This window comes from Ovis aries, chromosome 2, assembly GCF_016772045.2.
Source record: "Ovis aries strain OAR_USU_Benz2616 breed Rambouillet chromosome 2, ARS-UI_Ramb_v3.0, whole genome shotgun sequence".
Taxonomy (NCBI): Eukaryota; Metazoa; Chordata; class Mammalia; order Artiodactyla; family Bovidae; genus Ovis; species Ovis aries.
Genome location: NC_056055.1, coordinates 139,969,762 through 139,986,750, shown reverse-complemented (window position 1 = coordinate 139,986,750; position 16,989 = coordinate 139,969,762). Strand labels below are relative to the sequence as shown.

The following is a 16,989-nucleotide window of genomic DNA, read 5'->3' as shown; positions in this document are numbered from 1 at the left end:
CTTGCCTGGAGAATTCCATGACAAAGAAGCCTGGGGGGTTACGGTTCGTGGGGTCGCAAAGAGTCGGACACGACTGAGCAGCACACATACACACAACCTGGGTTTAATAAAAATCAATAAACAAAAACTATTAATTGGTTCTGTATTTAAATAGGAAAGGATTTTTAAGGGATGGAGTTATAATAACCTATATTAGGGGGAAAGTGTGCTTGAAAAATGTATACAGATCACAAAATGCAGCTCGGAATATTATCTTAATAGTTTTTCAAGCCAAACAGACTATAAAGTTGCTGATTAGTAAGTAATAATCTCAAATGTCATATTATGATGCTTGCATCTGACTCATTAATCTTTTCAAATGTTAGGTGTTACGTGTAGAGAGAAATGAGTCATTTATTGTTTAAACAAGAGAGCAGCTGTTAGTTTTTTCTAGTGTTAAAACCTTTAGTGGCATCTATAAATGGAAAAAGAGTCAACGAACTCTTCTCTCAGCTGTTGTTTTAGCAGCTGACAGTACCATTGACTTCACCGTGATGTAAAATAAGAGGAAAAAACCTTTACTCATGGATGGAGACCTTGAAATTTAAAAATACGTATTTCCCTAATCTAAGGACATTCATTCATTCCTTCGACAAATGTTTATGGAGCACTCATGAGGTCGTGTGGCTAAGCATTGAACAAAACAAACCTCCCCAAATCCCGGTGTTTATGGAGCTTATGTTCTTTTGAGCATGTTTAAGAATACCAATCTTTGAAAGTACAATATATTTATACCCCGACTGAGTTTTTTATAATGTGATAACATAATTTTATAATAAAATATTTCATGAAGAAGTATATGATGCTATTTGTGTATAAACAAAGGATCAGTTTTTTTCAAGTCAGCCTTCTGCATCCCATACTTAATATGGTGTGTTCTATTATAGTCAACAGCTTATATTCTAGTTGTATATTCTTTTTTTTTTTCATGTATAAAGCCTGTTTTTCAAATAATACCAGGCATGTAGCACTTCGTCCTGATTTTGCTGCATTCTGTTGATTACATTGTTCTGATAGGGTTACGTCTGTTCCATTTTTAAAATTTTTATTTAATGAGAGATCAACACTTAAAACTGCAGAATATCTTTATTAATCATAGTGTATATGTTGTGGGATTTTTCTTCCCTAATGTCAACTTTTAACTTTTTTTCCTGGTTTTATTATTGTTGTTTGCCACATCAAATCCTTTGCAGAGCAAGGCAGAGTGTGAACAAGTAATATCATAATTTAATCAATACTAATTATAGTTTTTCCGCTTAAGAATAATGATAACAGGATATCTTATAAAGTTAGCAGTTTCTTTCCATTTAATTTAGTCATGAATTGGGGGGGGATATTATTCTTTTAAAGGTTTTTTCCAAAAAAATAATCTGCCTAAGTAGCAGTCTTTAAGTTTCCTACTTCTCAAAGAATATTATATATCCTGCTGTTTTAAGTAGAAAATAAACATTTATAACAGTTACTGGAAAGAGGATCTTGCTTATGAGTATTCAAATGAACTCACCTCATATTCTTGACCTTTGCATCATTAATTCAGATAGCCAAGTAGCTTGCCACTAGACCAGTTTTAGCAGACTGACTCATTGTTATGATTCAGTTTTCTGTTAGTTCAGTGAACATTTTCTTGTATCCTTTATTAGCCTGTCTTCTAATGCTTTATGTATTTTAAAGCTTTCCACTTCATTTAAATCTCTCGTTTCTTAGCTGTTTCCTTAGTGATTAAAAGTTCCAGTTGTTCCTTTCAATCTCTGACAGCTGCAAGAGCAACTCTTCTTCCAAACTAGCTCTCCTACATTCCCGTTGTTAGCACTGGTTTCTATATTTAGCTGGTGGGATTAAATTGCAAAGGCTTCAAGCTGGGCAGAGCACACTGATCTGCCTTTTTACTGCTAGACCTGTGTGCTGTGAGGAGCTAAGGCCTTAGTGTCCCCTTCCTTACCCAGGTTACTCACAAAATGGATTCCCAGCGGGAACTCGCAGAGGAACTGCGGCTTTACCAATCCACCCTTCTTCAGGATGGTCTAAAAGATCTCCTGGATGAGAAAAAATTCATCGATTGCACCCTAAAAGCAGGTGACAAAAGTCTTCCTTGCCACAGATTGATTTTGTCAGCTTGTAGTCCTTACTTCCGTGAGTATTTTTTATCTGAAATTGATGAGGCGAAAAAAAAGGAGGTAGTACTAGATAATGTGGATCCTGCTGTACTGGATTTAATCATTAAGTACCTATACTCTGCCACTATTGATCTCAATGACGGAAACGTGCAAGATATTTTTGCATTGGCCAGCCGCTTTCAGATCCCCTCCGTGTTCACTGTCTGCGTTTCTTATCTTCAGAAAAGACTTGCTCCTGGTAACTGTCTAGCTATTCTAAGATTAGGACTTCTTCTTGACTGCCCGAGACTTGCCATCTCTGCCCGCGAATTTGTGTCTGATCGCTTTGTACAGATTTGTAAGGAAGAGGACTTCATGCAACTGTCTCCGCAGGAGCTGATCTCAGTCATTTCCAATGACAGCCTAAATGTAGAAAAGGAAGAAGCAGTATTTGAGGCAGTGATGAAATGGGTGCGAACAGACAAAGAAAATAGGGTTAAAAACCTTAGCGAAGTGTTTGATTGTATTCGTTTTCGCCTTATGACAGAAAAATATTTTAAAGATCATGTTGAAAAAGATGATATAATTAAAAGCAACCCAGAACTCCAGAAAAAAATCAAAGTTCTCAAAGATGCCTTTGCAGGCAAACTCCCAGAACCTAGCAAAAGCACGGCGAAGGCTGGGGCTGGTGAGGTGAATGGTGATGTCGGCGATGAAGATTTACTTCCTGGTTACCTGAATGATATTCCCAGGCATGGAATGTTTGTCAAGGACCTCATCCTCTTGGTTAATGACACAGCTGCTGTGGCTTATGATCCCACGGAAAATGAATGCTACCTTACTGCGCTGGCTGAGCAGATCCCCAGAAATCATTCCAGCATCGTTACCCAACAAAATCAGGTGTATGTGGTAGGAGGGCTATATGTGGATGAAGAAAATAAAGCTCAGCCCCTACAGTCCTACTTCTTCCAGGTAAGAAAGGCTATCTTCACATATGCAGAGACATAAGGGAAGGATGTTAGTCACCATCTGGTTAGCTGATTGTGAATTACTTAGGCTCCTTGTACTGTATTCTATCAATACTTGACGTCCTATTCCAGTCCCTTGCATTTTCATTAAGTACTGACGAATATTTAGATCAGTTAGCTGCTTGTTCATATTTAATTAAACATTTTCATGAAGAATGAAGTTCTAATTCATGTACAAGTGGTGGCTCATGATTTTCTTTATGCTCTTTTACCTAAAATGTCATGTTTATAGTTGATTGTGACTGTAATCCTTTAAAGTCCAGTATTTTAGTAAAAACAAAATTTAATCTTGTATCCTCTTTCTGAAAAATAGGTATTTTCCAAAAATCAAAGTACTCTACAAAAAGTTATAATTGATCAGATTTTCTACCTTTTTCCAAGTTTGCTTGATTTGAAATTCTCAGAGGTAGCATTTCATCTCTTAATTGTGGTTTACTGCCTAAAGTACAATTATATTGAAAGTGAAAAGAACTTGTATAAGTATCTTACATGCTTTGGATTACCTTTGAGGAAATACTGTCTATACAAATGTCACTAGTTTGAATCGATTAATTGTATTTAGAAATTTTTATTTATGATAAATGATCAAATTTCTTTGGATCAGAGTTGTACTTAGACATTATTGCAACTTAATCTGTTTTATGAAACCATAGAAGTTTCCAAGAAGAGAGATCCTCCTAAACAAACTCTCTGTAGTGTGTTTGAAAGGCATTAGTTTCATGTTACCAACACATTATACTTTACCAGTTTATGAAGGAATCAGTGACTTTATCTTTAATACCAGTACCAGTACTTTGTAGCTTACAGATAGTTCAAAAGGGTTTGTTTAGGTCATGGCTACTCACGGCCTGTAGTTTATGGGCCTTGAATTCGAAAGGCCAAAGAGAAGTAAGTATAGCAGGTCACATCACAGTCACTGAGCGATTTCAAATTGTGTGACATGCCGAGCGTTTAGGAAACACACTCTAACCATCTTCTACTAATCTCAAAAAAAGGTAATACATTCAATCATGCTTCTTAATTTTCCAAATTCCATTAAAGGATGTTAACTATGAAATGTAAAAATAACAATAAAAGCTGTAATCATAAGTATTTGAATGTGGGCCAGAAAACTTCCTAAGGGCTAGTTTTAAATTCAGATAAATTTCAGAAAGGGTAAAGTCAATTGAAAAGACAATAATATATCTAGGAAGTAAAAATGACATTAAAATACAAATAACCTGGAAATCAAATCCGAAGAATACTTCTAGCCTTATCTTTAGTCCCTTCTATCCTATCGCTACCCTTGCTTTTATTGACATAGCCTCACATTTCTGGATCAGGAAGCATGCTTGATGTTCCTTATAGCTACAAAAACAGTTATTCAAAGTTGAAAAGGTCAACTCCCTATTATTTCCTATGCCTTGCTCCTTTAAAAGGCACAAATAGTGAGACAAGGATAAAATAGTGAGCCAGGATAAAAACACCTGTGAAAGAGGATTATGACTCACAAGAAAATGTATGAGAATTTCAGGTTTTGTATTTTCTGCTTTGTCACCTCTGTTTAAAATGTATTAAGTCAGGATTCATATGACCTTTGGTTGTATACTAGAATCAGATTATAATGTTTTTTACCTAGATAAGAGAGGGTTTTTTTTCCCATAGAATTAACAGTTTCATCAAATCTTTGAACAGCGCCACATCTTAAGTATTCTGAGTCCAAACTCTAATTTTAGGGATGAGAAAACTGAAGCCAGAGAGGTTAAATAGCTTGACAACTCGTCTGTAAAAACACCTGGCAGGCAGTCTACTGTAGGAAGTGCCCTATCGGGGGTAGTATGGGAAGGTAGACAGTATTGGGTAGTGTGGGCAGTAAACCCTCTGATTTGGGATTATGATGGCTGCTGCTCCCATTGAAAAAAAGAAAAAAAAACTATGAATTTATATAGTTTGCATTGAGTATCACTTAAAAGCTCTGTGAGCTTGGGAAAATTGTTTAGCCTTCCTGTGCCTGTTTTCTCCTCTCTGAATCAGGGATAACAAAGGAGAGGACTAAATTAGATTTCCTGCATAAAGCACCTAGTATGAAGCCTATCACAGAGTAAGAAGTCCTTTGCTGTTGTTTAGCCACTCAGTCATGTCCGACTCTTTTGTGACCCTGTGAACTGTAGCCCACCAGGCTCCTCTGTCCATGGGATTTCCCAGGCAAGAATACTGGAGTGGGCTGCCATTTCCTTCTCCAGGGGATCTTCCTGACCTAGGGATTGAACCCACATCTCCTACACTGGCAGATGGATTCTTTGCCAGTGAGCCACCAGGGAATCCCAAAAAGTCGATAATTGTGATTATTATTGCTTCTATACTACCTACTGGTTTCTTGATAAAGGACTTTCTTTCAAAAATGAATACATTAGTCATCACCATCTGGATATACCACAGACTTGAATATCTGCATCTGTTCTTGGTATGCAGTTATTCTGGGTTTTTTCCCTTTTTCTTCTGCTACATAGAAATAGCACTAGAGAGAACAACAATCTCTGACTGCACTCCCTCAGAAAGCAGCTTTCTTATGCCTTGGTGTCCTAAAATGCAAAGTGGAAAATCTTAAAATTACCAATAGTTAGTGCTAAAGCTGATGCCAGCCATATTAGAATCAATCACATATCCCAGAGCATGGGCTCTTGGAGGCTGTCTTAGGCTCACAGAATTCGCAATAGCAAAAACAAACAGAATTCCTTTCTAATTTAAATCAGAAAGAGAGAAAGAGTGGGAGGGAAGGAAAAGAGCATTTTAAATCACTCCCACCAAAACCTGGGAGGTTATAGGCTGTGACACCTGCCTGTATCTAAAGTAATGAAGTGAAGCATGGAGAACTTAAAAATGTTTAAGGAAAGAAGAAAAGATAATATCTAACGTCCCAGTTGTCTGTGAACTGAGCGACAGGTCCAGCTGTCCTGGGCACCAACTTGGAGCTTGTTAAATATAGCTTGTGGGGGCCACTCACATACTGTGACCCTCCCTACAGTGACAATCTATTTCCCCAGTGTCCTCGAAGTATTGATTCCTTGTTCAACCTGAACAAGGTAATGTGGGAAGAAAGTTTGACCAGAAATTTCACAGTTCTAACTAAACTCTGGTGACTCTATTTTATCCTCGCTTTCCTTTTCCCAAGTTCTCCAGGTTTGAGTATTTTTAGCTATTTGGTAGGCTGTGTAGATTTTCTCATTTTTCCTGGTAATTCAAAGGTAAAATATGATCCTTTCTGAGTTATAATTTTAAATTTATGAGATCTTCTACTATCTCAATCAATTCTAAATAACAAAGTATAGCATATTTTTTGGTACACCTATAACAAGCTTCACAAGTCCTCATATATTTTTTTTTCTTTCAGCTTGATAATGTAGCATCTGAGTGGGTTGGACTCCCACCTCTGCCTTCAGCTAGGTGTCTCTTCGGTCTGGGAGAGATAGATGACAAAATCTATGTAGTTGCAGGCAAAGACCTTCAAACAGAGGCTTCTCTGGATACAGTATTGTGCTATGATCCTGTGTAAGTTGGCATATTTTCATTTCCTAAGCATTCAGGTATATGAGTGTCTATAACAAAATCATAATTTTAGAACCTGAAATTTACTGAAAGCATATAAATTCTATCATCTTCTGATTTTAGGGCAGCCAAATGGAATGAAATTAAAAAGCTTCCTATCAAAGTCTATGGCCATAGTGTGATTTCACATAAGGGGATGATATATTGTCTTGGAGGAAAGACAGATGATAAGTAAGTACCCTAAAATCTTATGGTTTATATCCAGGTGATTTTTTATTACAAGAGTTCCTTTCTGTTTATACTGGAATGATACTTGGTTCTCACCTATAACATTTTGGAAGCAAAATTTTAAAACAAAGTTTTGAAATGTTATTGGAGGATATTAATAATGACTTATGAAGGAAAACTGTATAAAATTATTAAACTGCTGAAGTCAGTTTGTATATGCCCAATATATTGCTAGGAATGAGCATAATAGCTCCATCATAAGCTTTCTTACAATGGAAAAGCAGCATTTAGGAGCATAATCAAGTCTTTTATTTGGCTAATTTATAATTATATTTTACTACATTAAAACCAGTGGACTTTTTATGGATTTAGCCATAAGTATTGATAGATAAAAATTAAGCATATCTCTTTAATATAGCATTTAAAATATAGCTACTAAAACAATAGTGTATAAAAAAAATCATGGATTTTGTACTTTACATTCATAACAGAGAATTTAGATAGTTGAGTTTGAAACTGAAAAACATGGTGACTGAAAAGCAGGCAGCTCTTTTCTCAGCAATGTTTCACATATTTATTCCTGGACAAATGATATTCAAAATATTTAACAACTGGTCACAAACAGGCACTGATCAAACAGAAGAAATATACCTGGAATACTCAGTAGCACCCAGTCTCTTAGGAGAAAAAGAGGATATAACTTGATTTTTAGGTACTTCTCAAGGGGTAGGTAATTAGGAAAGAGATCTTATGGAAGAAGTGAGTTCAGAGTGCTCCAGAAGTCTGTTAAGCCAGTAGCCTGTTTGATAAAATGATGATTTTTGATTTCAATAATGATAACAAATTTCCTGCCCCTGAAAACTCTGCCTAATTTGGTTTGTATCACTTGTCCAGGTTAAAAGTTGTCCAGTCCTGGAAAGGAAGCTAGAATTAAGAATTTAAGGACTATTCTCTGTGTCTGTTTTTCCACTGCTGCCCTGCAAATAAATTCATCAGTACCATCTTTCTAGATTCCATATATATGCATCAGAATACGATATTTATATTTCTCTTTCGACTTACTTCACTCTGTATAATAGGCTCTAGGTTTTGCAGGGCAGCAATGGAGAAACAGACATAGAGAACAGACCTATGGACACCGGGTAGGGGGAGGAGGAAGAGCGTGAGATGTATGGAGAGAGTAACATGGAAACTGACAATACCATATATAAATAAGAATTTGCTGTATGACTCAGGGAACTCAAACAGGGGTTCTGTGACAATCTAGAAGGGTGGAATGGGGAGGGAGATGGGAAGGAAGTCCAGGAAGAAGGGGACATGGGTGTACCTATGGCTGATTCTTGTTGGTATTTGACAGAAAACAACAAAATTCTGTAAAGCAGTTATCCTTTAATTAAAAAATAAATAAAGTGGCAAAAAAAAAGCAGGAAAGGAGAGTAAAATATGGAAATGTGCTAGAATTAAAGAACTCTATATTCTAGAGTTAAAAATTAATGGTATGATTCAATTAAAATGATATATATTATAGAATATGTGATTTTAAAAAGCAATGAGTTTTTATATAATCTATATTCAATGATAACATTCTGAAATCTTGATATCCTCCTTAATGCCAGATATTCCCATTAAATAAACATTTAAAGGAAGGCCATATTATAAACACACTCAGTGCTGAATCTTATTTGGGGCATTTTTCCTCAGTAAATGGAATGGAAAATCTGTGTTAAGCAGTGTTTTGACTTTGCAAACATAGTGACCCTGCCAAATAATTTAAATTGTTTCCTTCAAGTAGTATTAGTAACTAGGAAATTGATATGTCAGTAAGAAGCATATGGTCTTGTCAGTAATATATTCATCTTGAGAATATGATTAACCAAGACAAGATTGCTTGACAAATGCCAGAGTCAAGAACTTTGAAATGAGTCATTATCTAAAAGCAAGCACTGAAATATACTGGTTTTTGCCACTGAGTGGAGTTTTAAGATAATACTCATAGTCATATATTACAGGAAATGCTTCTACTCCAGAAATCTGGTCTTTTATAAAACTAGTGAAAAAAAAGTTGAGGTTTTGTTTTGTTGCTCTTTGCTTTACCAGATATATCCAGTTAATTGTTATTTGAAATTCAAACTCCCATCAGTAAATTATGGAATCATAAGAACCTAAGAAAGATAATTCAGATGGGTCCAGGTTTTTCTGGTAGCATTTAGCATGTAAAATTGTTCTTGTTACTCATCAGCTCAGATGACTAGTTGTCTAATCTTTAGTCCCAGATTTCTTAAAATGTATTGGTATATTAGTGATAGAATAAAATGTAATGAACATTGAAAATAGGTACATTCACACCTAAGTATTTTTTACGTTAACTGATTCATTCTTAGGATATTCAGATAATGAAATGAATAAACACTTTTGTAACAGAGGCACGATAAAGAATTTATGAAATTTGTTAACTCTATTCATGTTTTCCATTTAACTTAGTAGCAGATAGGATTAAAATCTATGCTACCTGGGCCCCTAGGCAATTGCCAAAAGTAAAGGATGCTACCTTCCAATAGCATAATTGTTATAAAATAGTTTTTGCTTCTCGTATTATTGTCCTTTGCTTGGTGACATATGTTCAGATTAAGAATTTTTCTGATCCTCACTATATTACATATTTCAAATGAGAACCAAAGCTAAGTGATTAGTCAAGTTGTTTTTTTCAAAAAAGGAAAATTCTTAAAGGACCATTTTGTTGTGTTTTGTTTACAGAAAATGTACAAACAGAGTATTTGTCTACAACCCCAAAAAAGGAGATTGGAAAGATTTGGCTCCAATGAAGATCCCTCGTTCCATGTTTGGAGTGGCAGTCCATAAAGGCAAAATTGTGATTGCTGGAGGTGTCACTGAAGACGGTCTTTCAGCTTCAGTTGAAGCTTTTGACCTCAACACCAATAAGTAAGCTGTTACCTCTTACTATGGAATATGAATCACTGTATGCTTCAATTTCTAATTTGGACAAGGGGAGAGGAAGGCAGGGAGGCAGGGACTGAAGAGGAAGTATCTTTGTCTGTGTTTCTTTTGGTGTTATAGGCATGAAACACCTAACATTTTGTTGCATTGTGTGTGTTTGTAATTTAGAATACATGACCCTCAAGTTAATGTTGGAGTAACCAATTTGCCCTCACTTGTTATTAATTTTGTGAATCTAGCCTTGCAAAGGTAATACTTCTGAATAATTACATACACAATAGTGGATATACATCTCTCTATAAGGTTATTTGATTTGGAATGTGTAGTTTCTTTAAATATTAAAAGACCTCCACTTAGTTTGTGATATTTATAAAGGATGAATGCTTCAGATATTTGATTCTTTTGTGTTCTTTATAATTTTCTCTTTTTTTCACTTTTAAGATTGTATTGGCTTAAAGTTAATGTGAAGATACAGGACATATATTCTTTATATAGAATTAGTCCTTTTAAAGTTTTTGAGCTCATATATCTAGATGGGTATATAGCTTTTATGCTCCTAGTTTAGCAATAAAGAAAAAATTAGAACACTATTATTACTTTTTTAAGGAACCAAGTATGCCTGATTACAAAATAGACTTTCAGTTCAGTTCAGTTCAGTTCAGTCGCTCAGTCACGTCGGACTCTGCAACCCCATGGATTGCAGCACTCCAGTCCTCCCTGTCCATCACCAGCTCCCACAGTCTACTCAACCTCATGTTCATTGAGTCGGTGATGCGATCCAACCATCTCATCCTCTGTCGTCCCCTTCTACCCCCACCTTCAATCTTTCCCAGCATTAGGGTCTTTTCAAATGAGTCAGCTCTTCGTACCAGGTGGCCAGAGTATTGGAGTTTCAGCTTCACATCAGTCCTTCCAGTGAATACTCAGGACTGATCTCCTTTAGGATGGACTGGTTTGATCTCCGTGCAGTCCAAGGGACTCTCGAGAGTCTTTTCCTACACCACAGTTCAAAATAGACTTTCAGTTCAGTTCAGTCGCTCAGTCGTGTGTGACTCTTTGTGACCCCATGAATCACAGCACGCCAGGCCTCCCTGTCTATTACCAACTCCTGGAAGTTCACTCAGATTCACGTCCATCGTCAGTGATGCCATCCAGCCATCTCATCCTCTGTCGTCCCCTTCTCCTTCTGCCCCCAATCCCTCCCAGCATCAAAGTCTTTTCCAATGAGTCAACTCTTCGCATGAGGTGGCCAAAGTACTGGAGTTTCAGCTTCAGCATCATTCCTTCCAAAGAAATCCCAGGACTGATCTCCTTCAGAATGGACTGGTTGGATCTCCTTGCAGTCCAAGGGACTCTCAAGAGTCTTCTCCAACACCACAGTTCAAAAGCATCAATTCTTCAGCACTCAGCCTTCTTCACAGACTTTAATTAATCTATAAATTACAAGGAAGTTTTATGGAATTGGATTTTTATGATCATTAAAAATCATGTTTTTGAAGACTATATAATATGGGTAAACACCCATAAGAAGTTAAAGCAGCAACATATAAAACTGTAAATACTCTGTATTATTAGTTTTGTATATATGTATGCTGCTGCTGCTGCTGCTGCTAAGTCGTTTCAGTCGTGTCGACTCTGTGCGACCCCATAGACAGCAGCCCACCAGGCTCCCCAGTCCCTGGGATTCTCCAGGCAAGAACACTGGAGTGGGTTGCCATTTCCTTCTCCAATGCATGAAAGTGAAAAGTGAAAGTGAAGTCGTTCAGTCGTGTCCGACCCTTAGTGACCCCATGGACTGCAGCCTACCAGGCTCCTCCATCCATGGGATTTTCCAGGCAAGAGTACTGGAGTGGGTTGCCATTGCCTTCTCCAGTACATATGTATAGATGGATATTTAAATTTATATGCATTTTTAAATGACAAATATAGCAAAGTTTTGCTTATGATTATATTTGAAGGATAGGATCATGGGTGATAGTTGTTTTCTTCTATAACTTGTTTCTCCAGATTTTCTACAATGTACATATATTATTTCTTATAGTTAAACAGATGATATATTTAGAGAAAAACTATGAGGTCCACTTTTAATGCCAGAGTACTGGAAGAGAGCTACCAAAATGACTAACTCATTCTAGACTCTTGATACTTCCAACTATTTTGATTGATATTATCTTTAGTGGTCCTATTTCATACAGCCATTAACATTAAAAAGTTCCCATAAATCCTTTATTTAAAAGGACGAAGGATAAATTATTAAAAAGAAAATTTCCAACCCTAGTTTGTTAACTGTCCTCATATGTGCTCAGTCGTGTCCAACTCTTCGTGACCCCATGGACTGTAGCCCACCATGCTGCTCTGTCCATTGAATTTTCCAGGGGAGAATACTGCAGTGCGTTGCCATTTCCTCCTCCAGGGGACTCTTTCTGACCCAGGGATAGAACTTGTGTCTCCTGCATTGGCAGGTGGATTCTTTACCACTAGTGTAACTTGGGGAGCCCGAAACTATCCTTTTCACATGCTTTATTAACAAGGGTTTGGAGATTTCTTGAGACACCATGGAGCTCAAAGATTTTTAAAATTTGTATTAGCATTCAAATGAAACCCAACACAGTAGGGCCTAGGAACCCTAGAATTGCCCCCCCAATACTCCACTATTTATGGCACACAGTTTGATAACCACTGTTGAAGGTGCTAACTGATGAAGGTGAAGTATTTTTGGATTGATATATTGAGGGCCTTAAAATCTCATCTGGTTAGATCTTTCAAATAAAGGAATATTTAGATATTTTCCAGTAGCAAATTTAATCTTCTAATTTTGGATGCCTATGCTACTCAAAATGTTTCACTATTTTTTTAATAGCTATTCAGTAAATACATTTGGCATTTTTTTTTAAGTTTTACATTAACTATATCTTCAATGATTCCCAGGTGGGAAGTAATGACTGAATTTCCCCAAGAAAGAAGTTCCATCAGTTTGGTCAGCTTGGCTGGATCCCTGTATGCCATCGGTGGTTTTGCCATGATTCAGCTGGAATCTAAAGAATTTGCACCCACTGAAGTCAATGACATATGGAAGTAAGTTTTGCTCACTCCAGTTTTCTGAACTAAATATTAAGCCAAGTAAGACAAAACGGTTTTGAAGTACATAGGAAGCCAGATTTTCCCAAAATGTACACTACTTTTTGGTGGTAAACACTCTTAGAACCTATTGAACTTTTTCACATTGCCACTTACTTAATCAAGTACTGCTTCTAATTAGCTGTGAGCTTGGGAAAGAACTTACTGGGGCCTATATCTTAATCAATAATTAAGAGCTGGACAACTCATCCTTTAAGCTCCCTTCCAGTTTTAAAAGTGTAATGAATGCTCTAGGCATCCCATAGAGTAAAGCCTTCCAAACCACTTACCTTCCTCACACAGGGTACTTTATTTCCTTAGAGAACAGGGCTCTGAAGAAACATTTAACCTCTTGAGTTTTCCATGATTCATTCATTCTATTTTGAATCTAATTTAAATATGTTTCCAATTTTCAGAGTGTTCAGTTATAAAAGCTTTTTAAAAGAGAAGTGAAAAGCATTGACCTCTAAGATCGGTGCTGGGCAGGTCTCCCAAGTATGACACTTACAGGTGTTACTCAATTGAACTATTTTAAACTTAAATGAATGTATTTATAAAGAAGGGGTGTGTGTGTGTGTGTGTGTGTGTGTGTGTGTGTGTTTTACCATAGTTTCTAATGAAGTGAATAGCATATAGAGACCAGTGTATCCAGAGGTCTTGGGAGAAGTGTAACTTGTATCATAAAAGAGAGTCACATGGTAACACAGTTGAGGCAGGGCGTACAGTATGTAGATGTCTAGTCACTATCAGGTCCCCCCTTGTGTGATCTTCAGCCTAGGCATCATGCTTGCTGATCTAAGTTTATAGGAGGTAGATCTCAGTTGCCTGAGGTGAGCGTGAGTTCACGATATATTTTGTGGTTGTTCAGTCTCTAAGTCACATCCAGCTCTTTGTGACTCCATGGACTGCAGCACTCCAGGCTTCCCTGTCCATCACTGTCTTCCAGAGTTTGCTCAAATTCATGTCCATTGAGTTGGTTATGCTAACCATCTCATCCTCTGCCATCCTTTTCTCTTCCTCCCAACATCAGGGTATTTTCAAATGAACCATCTCTTTGCATCAGGGTCAAAATATTGGAGCTTCAGCTTCAGCATCAGTCCTTCCAAAGAATATTCAAGGTTGATTTCCTTTAGGGTTGAGTGGTTTGATCACCTTCCAGTCCAAGGGACTCTCAAGATTCTTCTCCAACACCACAGTTCAAAAGCATCAGTTTTTTGGTGCTGAGCCTTCTTTATGGCCCAACCCTCACATCCACACATGATTACTGGAAAAACCATAGCTTTGGCTATATTCATCCAGAAACTGCCAAATTTATGCTTTAGATTTGCTTACAGATTTAAATTTATAAGTACAGTTTTGGAGGCATACCACTAAGCCTAAGAGAGAAAAATGGATAATATTTGTTCTATATCTGAACCAGTACATGCCTTATTCCCAGCTGGTGAACTGGAAGGCTCAAAGGCTGGCAGCTTAACCAAACAATTATTTTGTGCATCAGACATCATTTCCCTATGTTATTGTAACAGTAACTAGCTGTGTAGAGGGCAAGAGAAAGTGGCTATAAAAGGAAGTTAACTATTACCACCTTCCCTTCAAAAAAGAGGGAAGAAGATAAAGAAACTGGAGATCCCCAGAGAGGAAAGACTCAGCAAGGGGGTGAGATGGGTAAACACTGGAAGTGGCAGAAAAAAAGGATGAAATAATGGAGGGCTGGAAAGGTTTGGGTTTTTGAAAAACAGGGATAATTCTTGCTTGGAAAACAAGAATAGGCAGTGATTCTCAACTCTAACATAGGCATCAGCTAATTTTAAAATTATTTTAAATCTCATTCACTCATCACAGAATGATTTGGGGGTATTTCCTATGTGCCAAGTATTGATAGCTTCTGGAGAAGGGAAGATACTAAAGTGAATAAAATACATGTAACTTTGAGCTTGTTGAGGACATAAATATAAAAACATTAAAATAGGATGATAATTGTTATCATCAATGGATACCATATAAAGAACACCGTAAGAAATGAAGACAAAACAAACTGCTTCAGGAAGGCGAGAAGGGCTTCAGAGAGAAGGCAATGTTGAGGAATTTCTCATGCAGAGATGGCATTTCAAGCACCAGGCACCAGGCAAAGGAAAAGGGTCTCAAAGGGACTCAAGTTGTCTGTGTCTTCATGACCCTGAATATTCAGAGAGGGTGACCAGTTCTTACCTAAGGTCCAGTGCAAAGTCTAAGAGCAGCACTCACACAGGACAGTAAAGGGGAAGAGCAAGTTTCTTACAGAGTGACCCCTAGTGTCAGTGCCTTGCATCACACTGGTGTATGGCTACAGCTGAAATCAGAATCAAGGCGACTTAATTGTCTCTGCTCTTCCCAGTTCTTACTCTTTGCTGACCTGGATTCATGGGGACCAGCCATCTTTAGCAGTCCAGAGGTGAAGGATTAATTGCCTGTTACTTATCATCACTGGACAGTCTTTGATTCCCAGAGAAGGTTTAACTGACTAAGCATCCAGATCAAATACCGTGGCAATAATTTGGGTATATGCTCAGAGAATGCACATTTTTGGAGGAATTCAAGGGTTAGTCTAAGAGTCAGGTGCATCTTCCTCTGGGTAAGATCAAATGGGTTTTTCTCAGAGAAATATTTAATACCAGGAGATCTATAGAACTGTCTACTTTAAAACAACTTATTACATTCTTTTTCTCCATCAGGTATGAAGACGATAAAAAAGAATGGGCTGGGATGCTGAAGGAAATACGTTATGCTTCAGGAGCTAGTTGCCTAGCAACACGGTTAAATCTCTTCAAACTGTCTAAGCTATAAACAAGAAGGTGAAAAAATATAATAGATAGGGAGGTGGTCTGTTTGGATAATAGGGCCTTAATTTATTGTTTTTAAAAAGCCTATACAGAGATTCCATGTAGAAATTATCTACTTTGTTATTGTCCAAGAGATTAGCAGTGGGCATCAAAACCTCAAAGTTACTGAATTTTCAATGTAATAATCAGAGCTTAAAAAAATAATAAATGTTAAATTGAACAGATTATTTCTCTTGTTAATCTGTCTCAATCAATTATAAAGGAGCTTCCTAAATTTGAGTTTATTAATCCTTTCATTTGCATTGTTAAGGTGCCTTTACACTCCTTTTTCTATTACAAATGAAACTGGAGAATGAAATATGTACATTTACATAAAACAAATTTTTAATAGCAAAAACCTTTCCTCATGCTTCAAGATATTACAAGAACCCTGTGCAGTATATTAAAGATTATATGCTGTGAGAAGACTTTGGAAACGGAATAAATGGATTTCATTTGAAAGGGAAAAGTCTCTAAGCAAAAATAGTCAAATTCAAGTTTTCTTTCTTTTCTCCCCTTTCTTTATGCAACACTGGTATATTGTGATTTAAATCAAATTTTAAATTAAAAACCAGTAAATCACAGTCTTCAAGTCCTTAACTGCAGTACCTGTAGGTTGGGAGGCAATCTTAGGAAAAGGATTGATTCCTTAAATGCTGGGGCAGAATTTGGGGCCAGCAGGTGGTATGGAGAAAGGTGTGTATTCATTGCTTTGAGTTTTATCTATACTTTAAAGAGCTACCTATTTGCAAATTTCTGATAGAAAGAAGGATGACTGTATTATTCTATTTTCTGGGATGTAAAACCCTACATTGAAATTGTTTGTTCTTAGCATACATAGCAAGATGACATCTCAGTCTGTCCAAAACCATTACATTCTACTGTCTGCAAGTCATGAACTTAATCATGGCATATGGGTCTCATGTGCTTTCACAGACATGTTTGACTTCTAGCCTTATCTGTGTTATTTTCTGAGAGGCCTGAATTGGAACTGACTTGGAGTATTCCATTATTACTTGTTAAGCAACTGCATAAAAATATGAATGTTCATATTTATAAAATAAAGCTATAGCTTTATTTTCTGCATCATAAATATGGAAATATTCAATAAAATTTAGTCTTACTATGGATCTCTGAAGTATAATC

The 16,989-nt window shown here is 36.8% G+C and overlaps 1 protein-coding gene across 1 annotated transcript; it reads left to right on the top strand.

Annotated features, from left to right (window-relative positions):
* Positions 1-1,918: 1,918 nt before the first annotated feature.
* Positions 1,919-16,973, top strand: KLHL41 (kelch like family member 41). The gene is made up of 6 exons (XM_004004619.5): positions 1,919-3,104; positions 6,531-6,688; positions 6,809-6,916; positions 9,668-9,853; positions 12,797-12,943; positions 15,697-16,973. The coding sequence occupies exons 1-6, from the start codon at positions 1,995-1,997 to the stop codon at positions 15,806-15,808; spliced, it is 1,821 nt and encodes a 606-aa protein (XP_004004668.3). The 5' UTR covers positions 1,919-1,994; the 3' UTR covers positions 15,809-16,973.
* Positions 16,974-16,989: the final 16 nt, after the last annotated feature.

What these genes read in the sequence shown, in the direction of transcription:
- KLHL41 (XM_004004619.5), top strand. Translation starts at nt 1,995, where the DNA reads ATGGATTCCCAGCGGGAACTCGCAGAGGAACTGCGGCTTTACCAATCC. An exon ending in TACAGTCCTACTTCTTCCAG is followed by an intron (nt 3,105 to 6,530) that starts GTAAGAAAGGCT and finishes TTTTTCTTTCAG; the next exon opens with CTTGATAATGTAGCATCTGA. An exon ending in GGAGGAAAGACAGATGATAA is followed by an intron (nt 6,917 to 9,667) that starts GTAAGTACCCTA and finishes TTTTGTTTACAG; the next exon opens with AAAATGTACAAACAGAGTAT.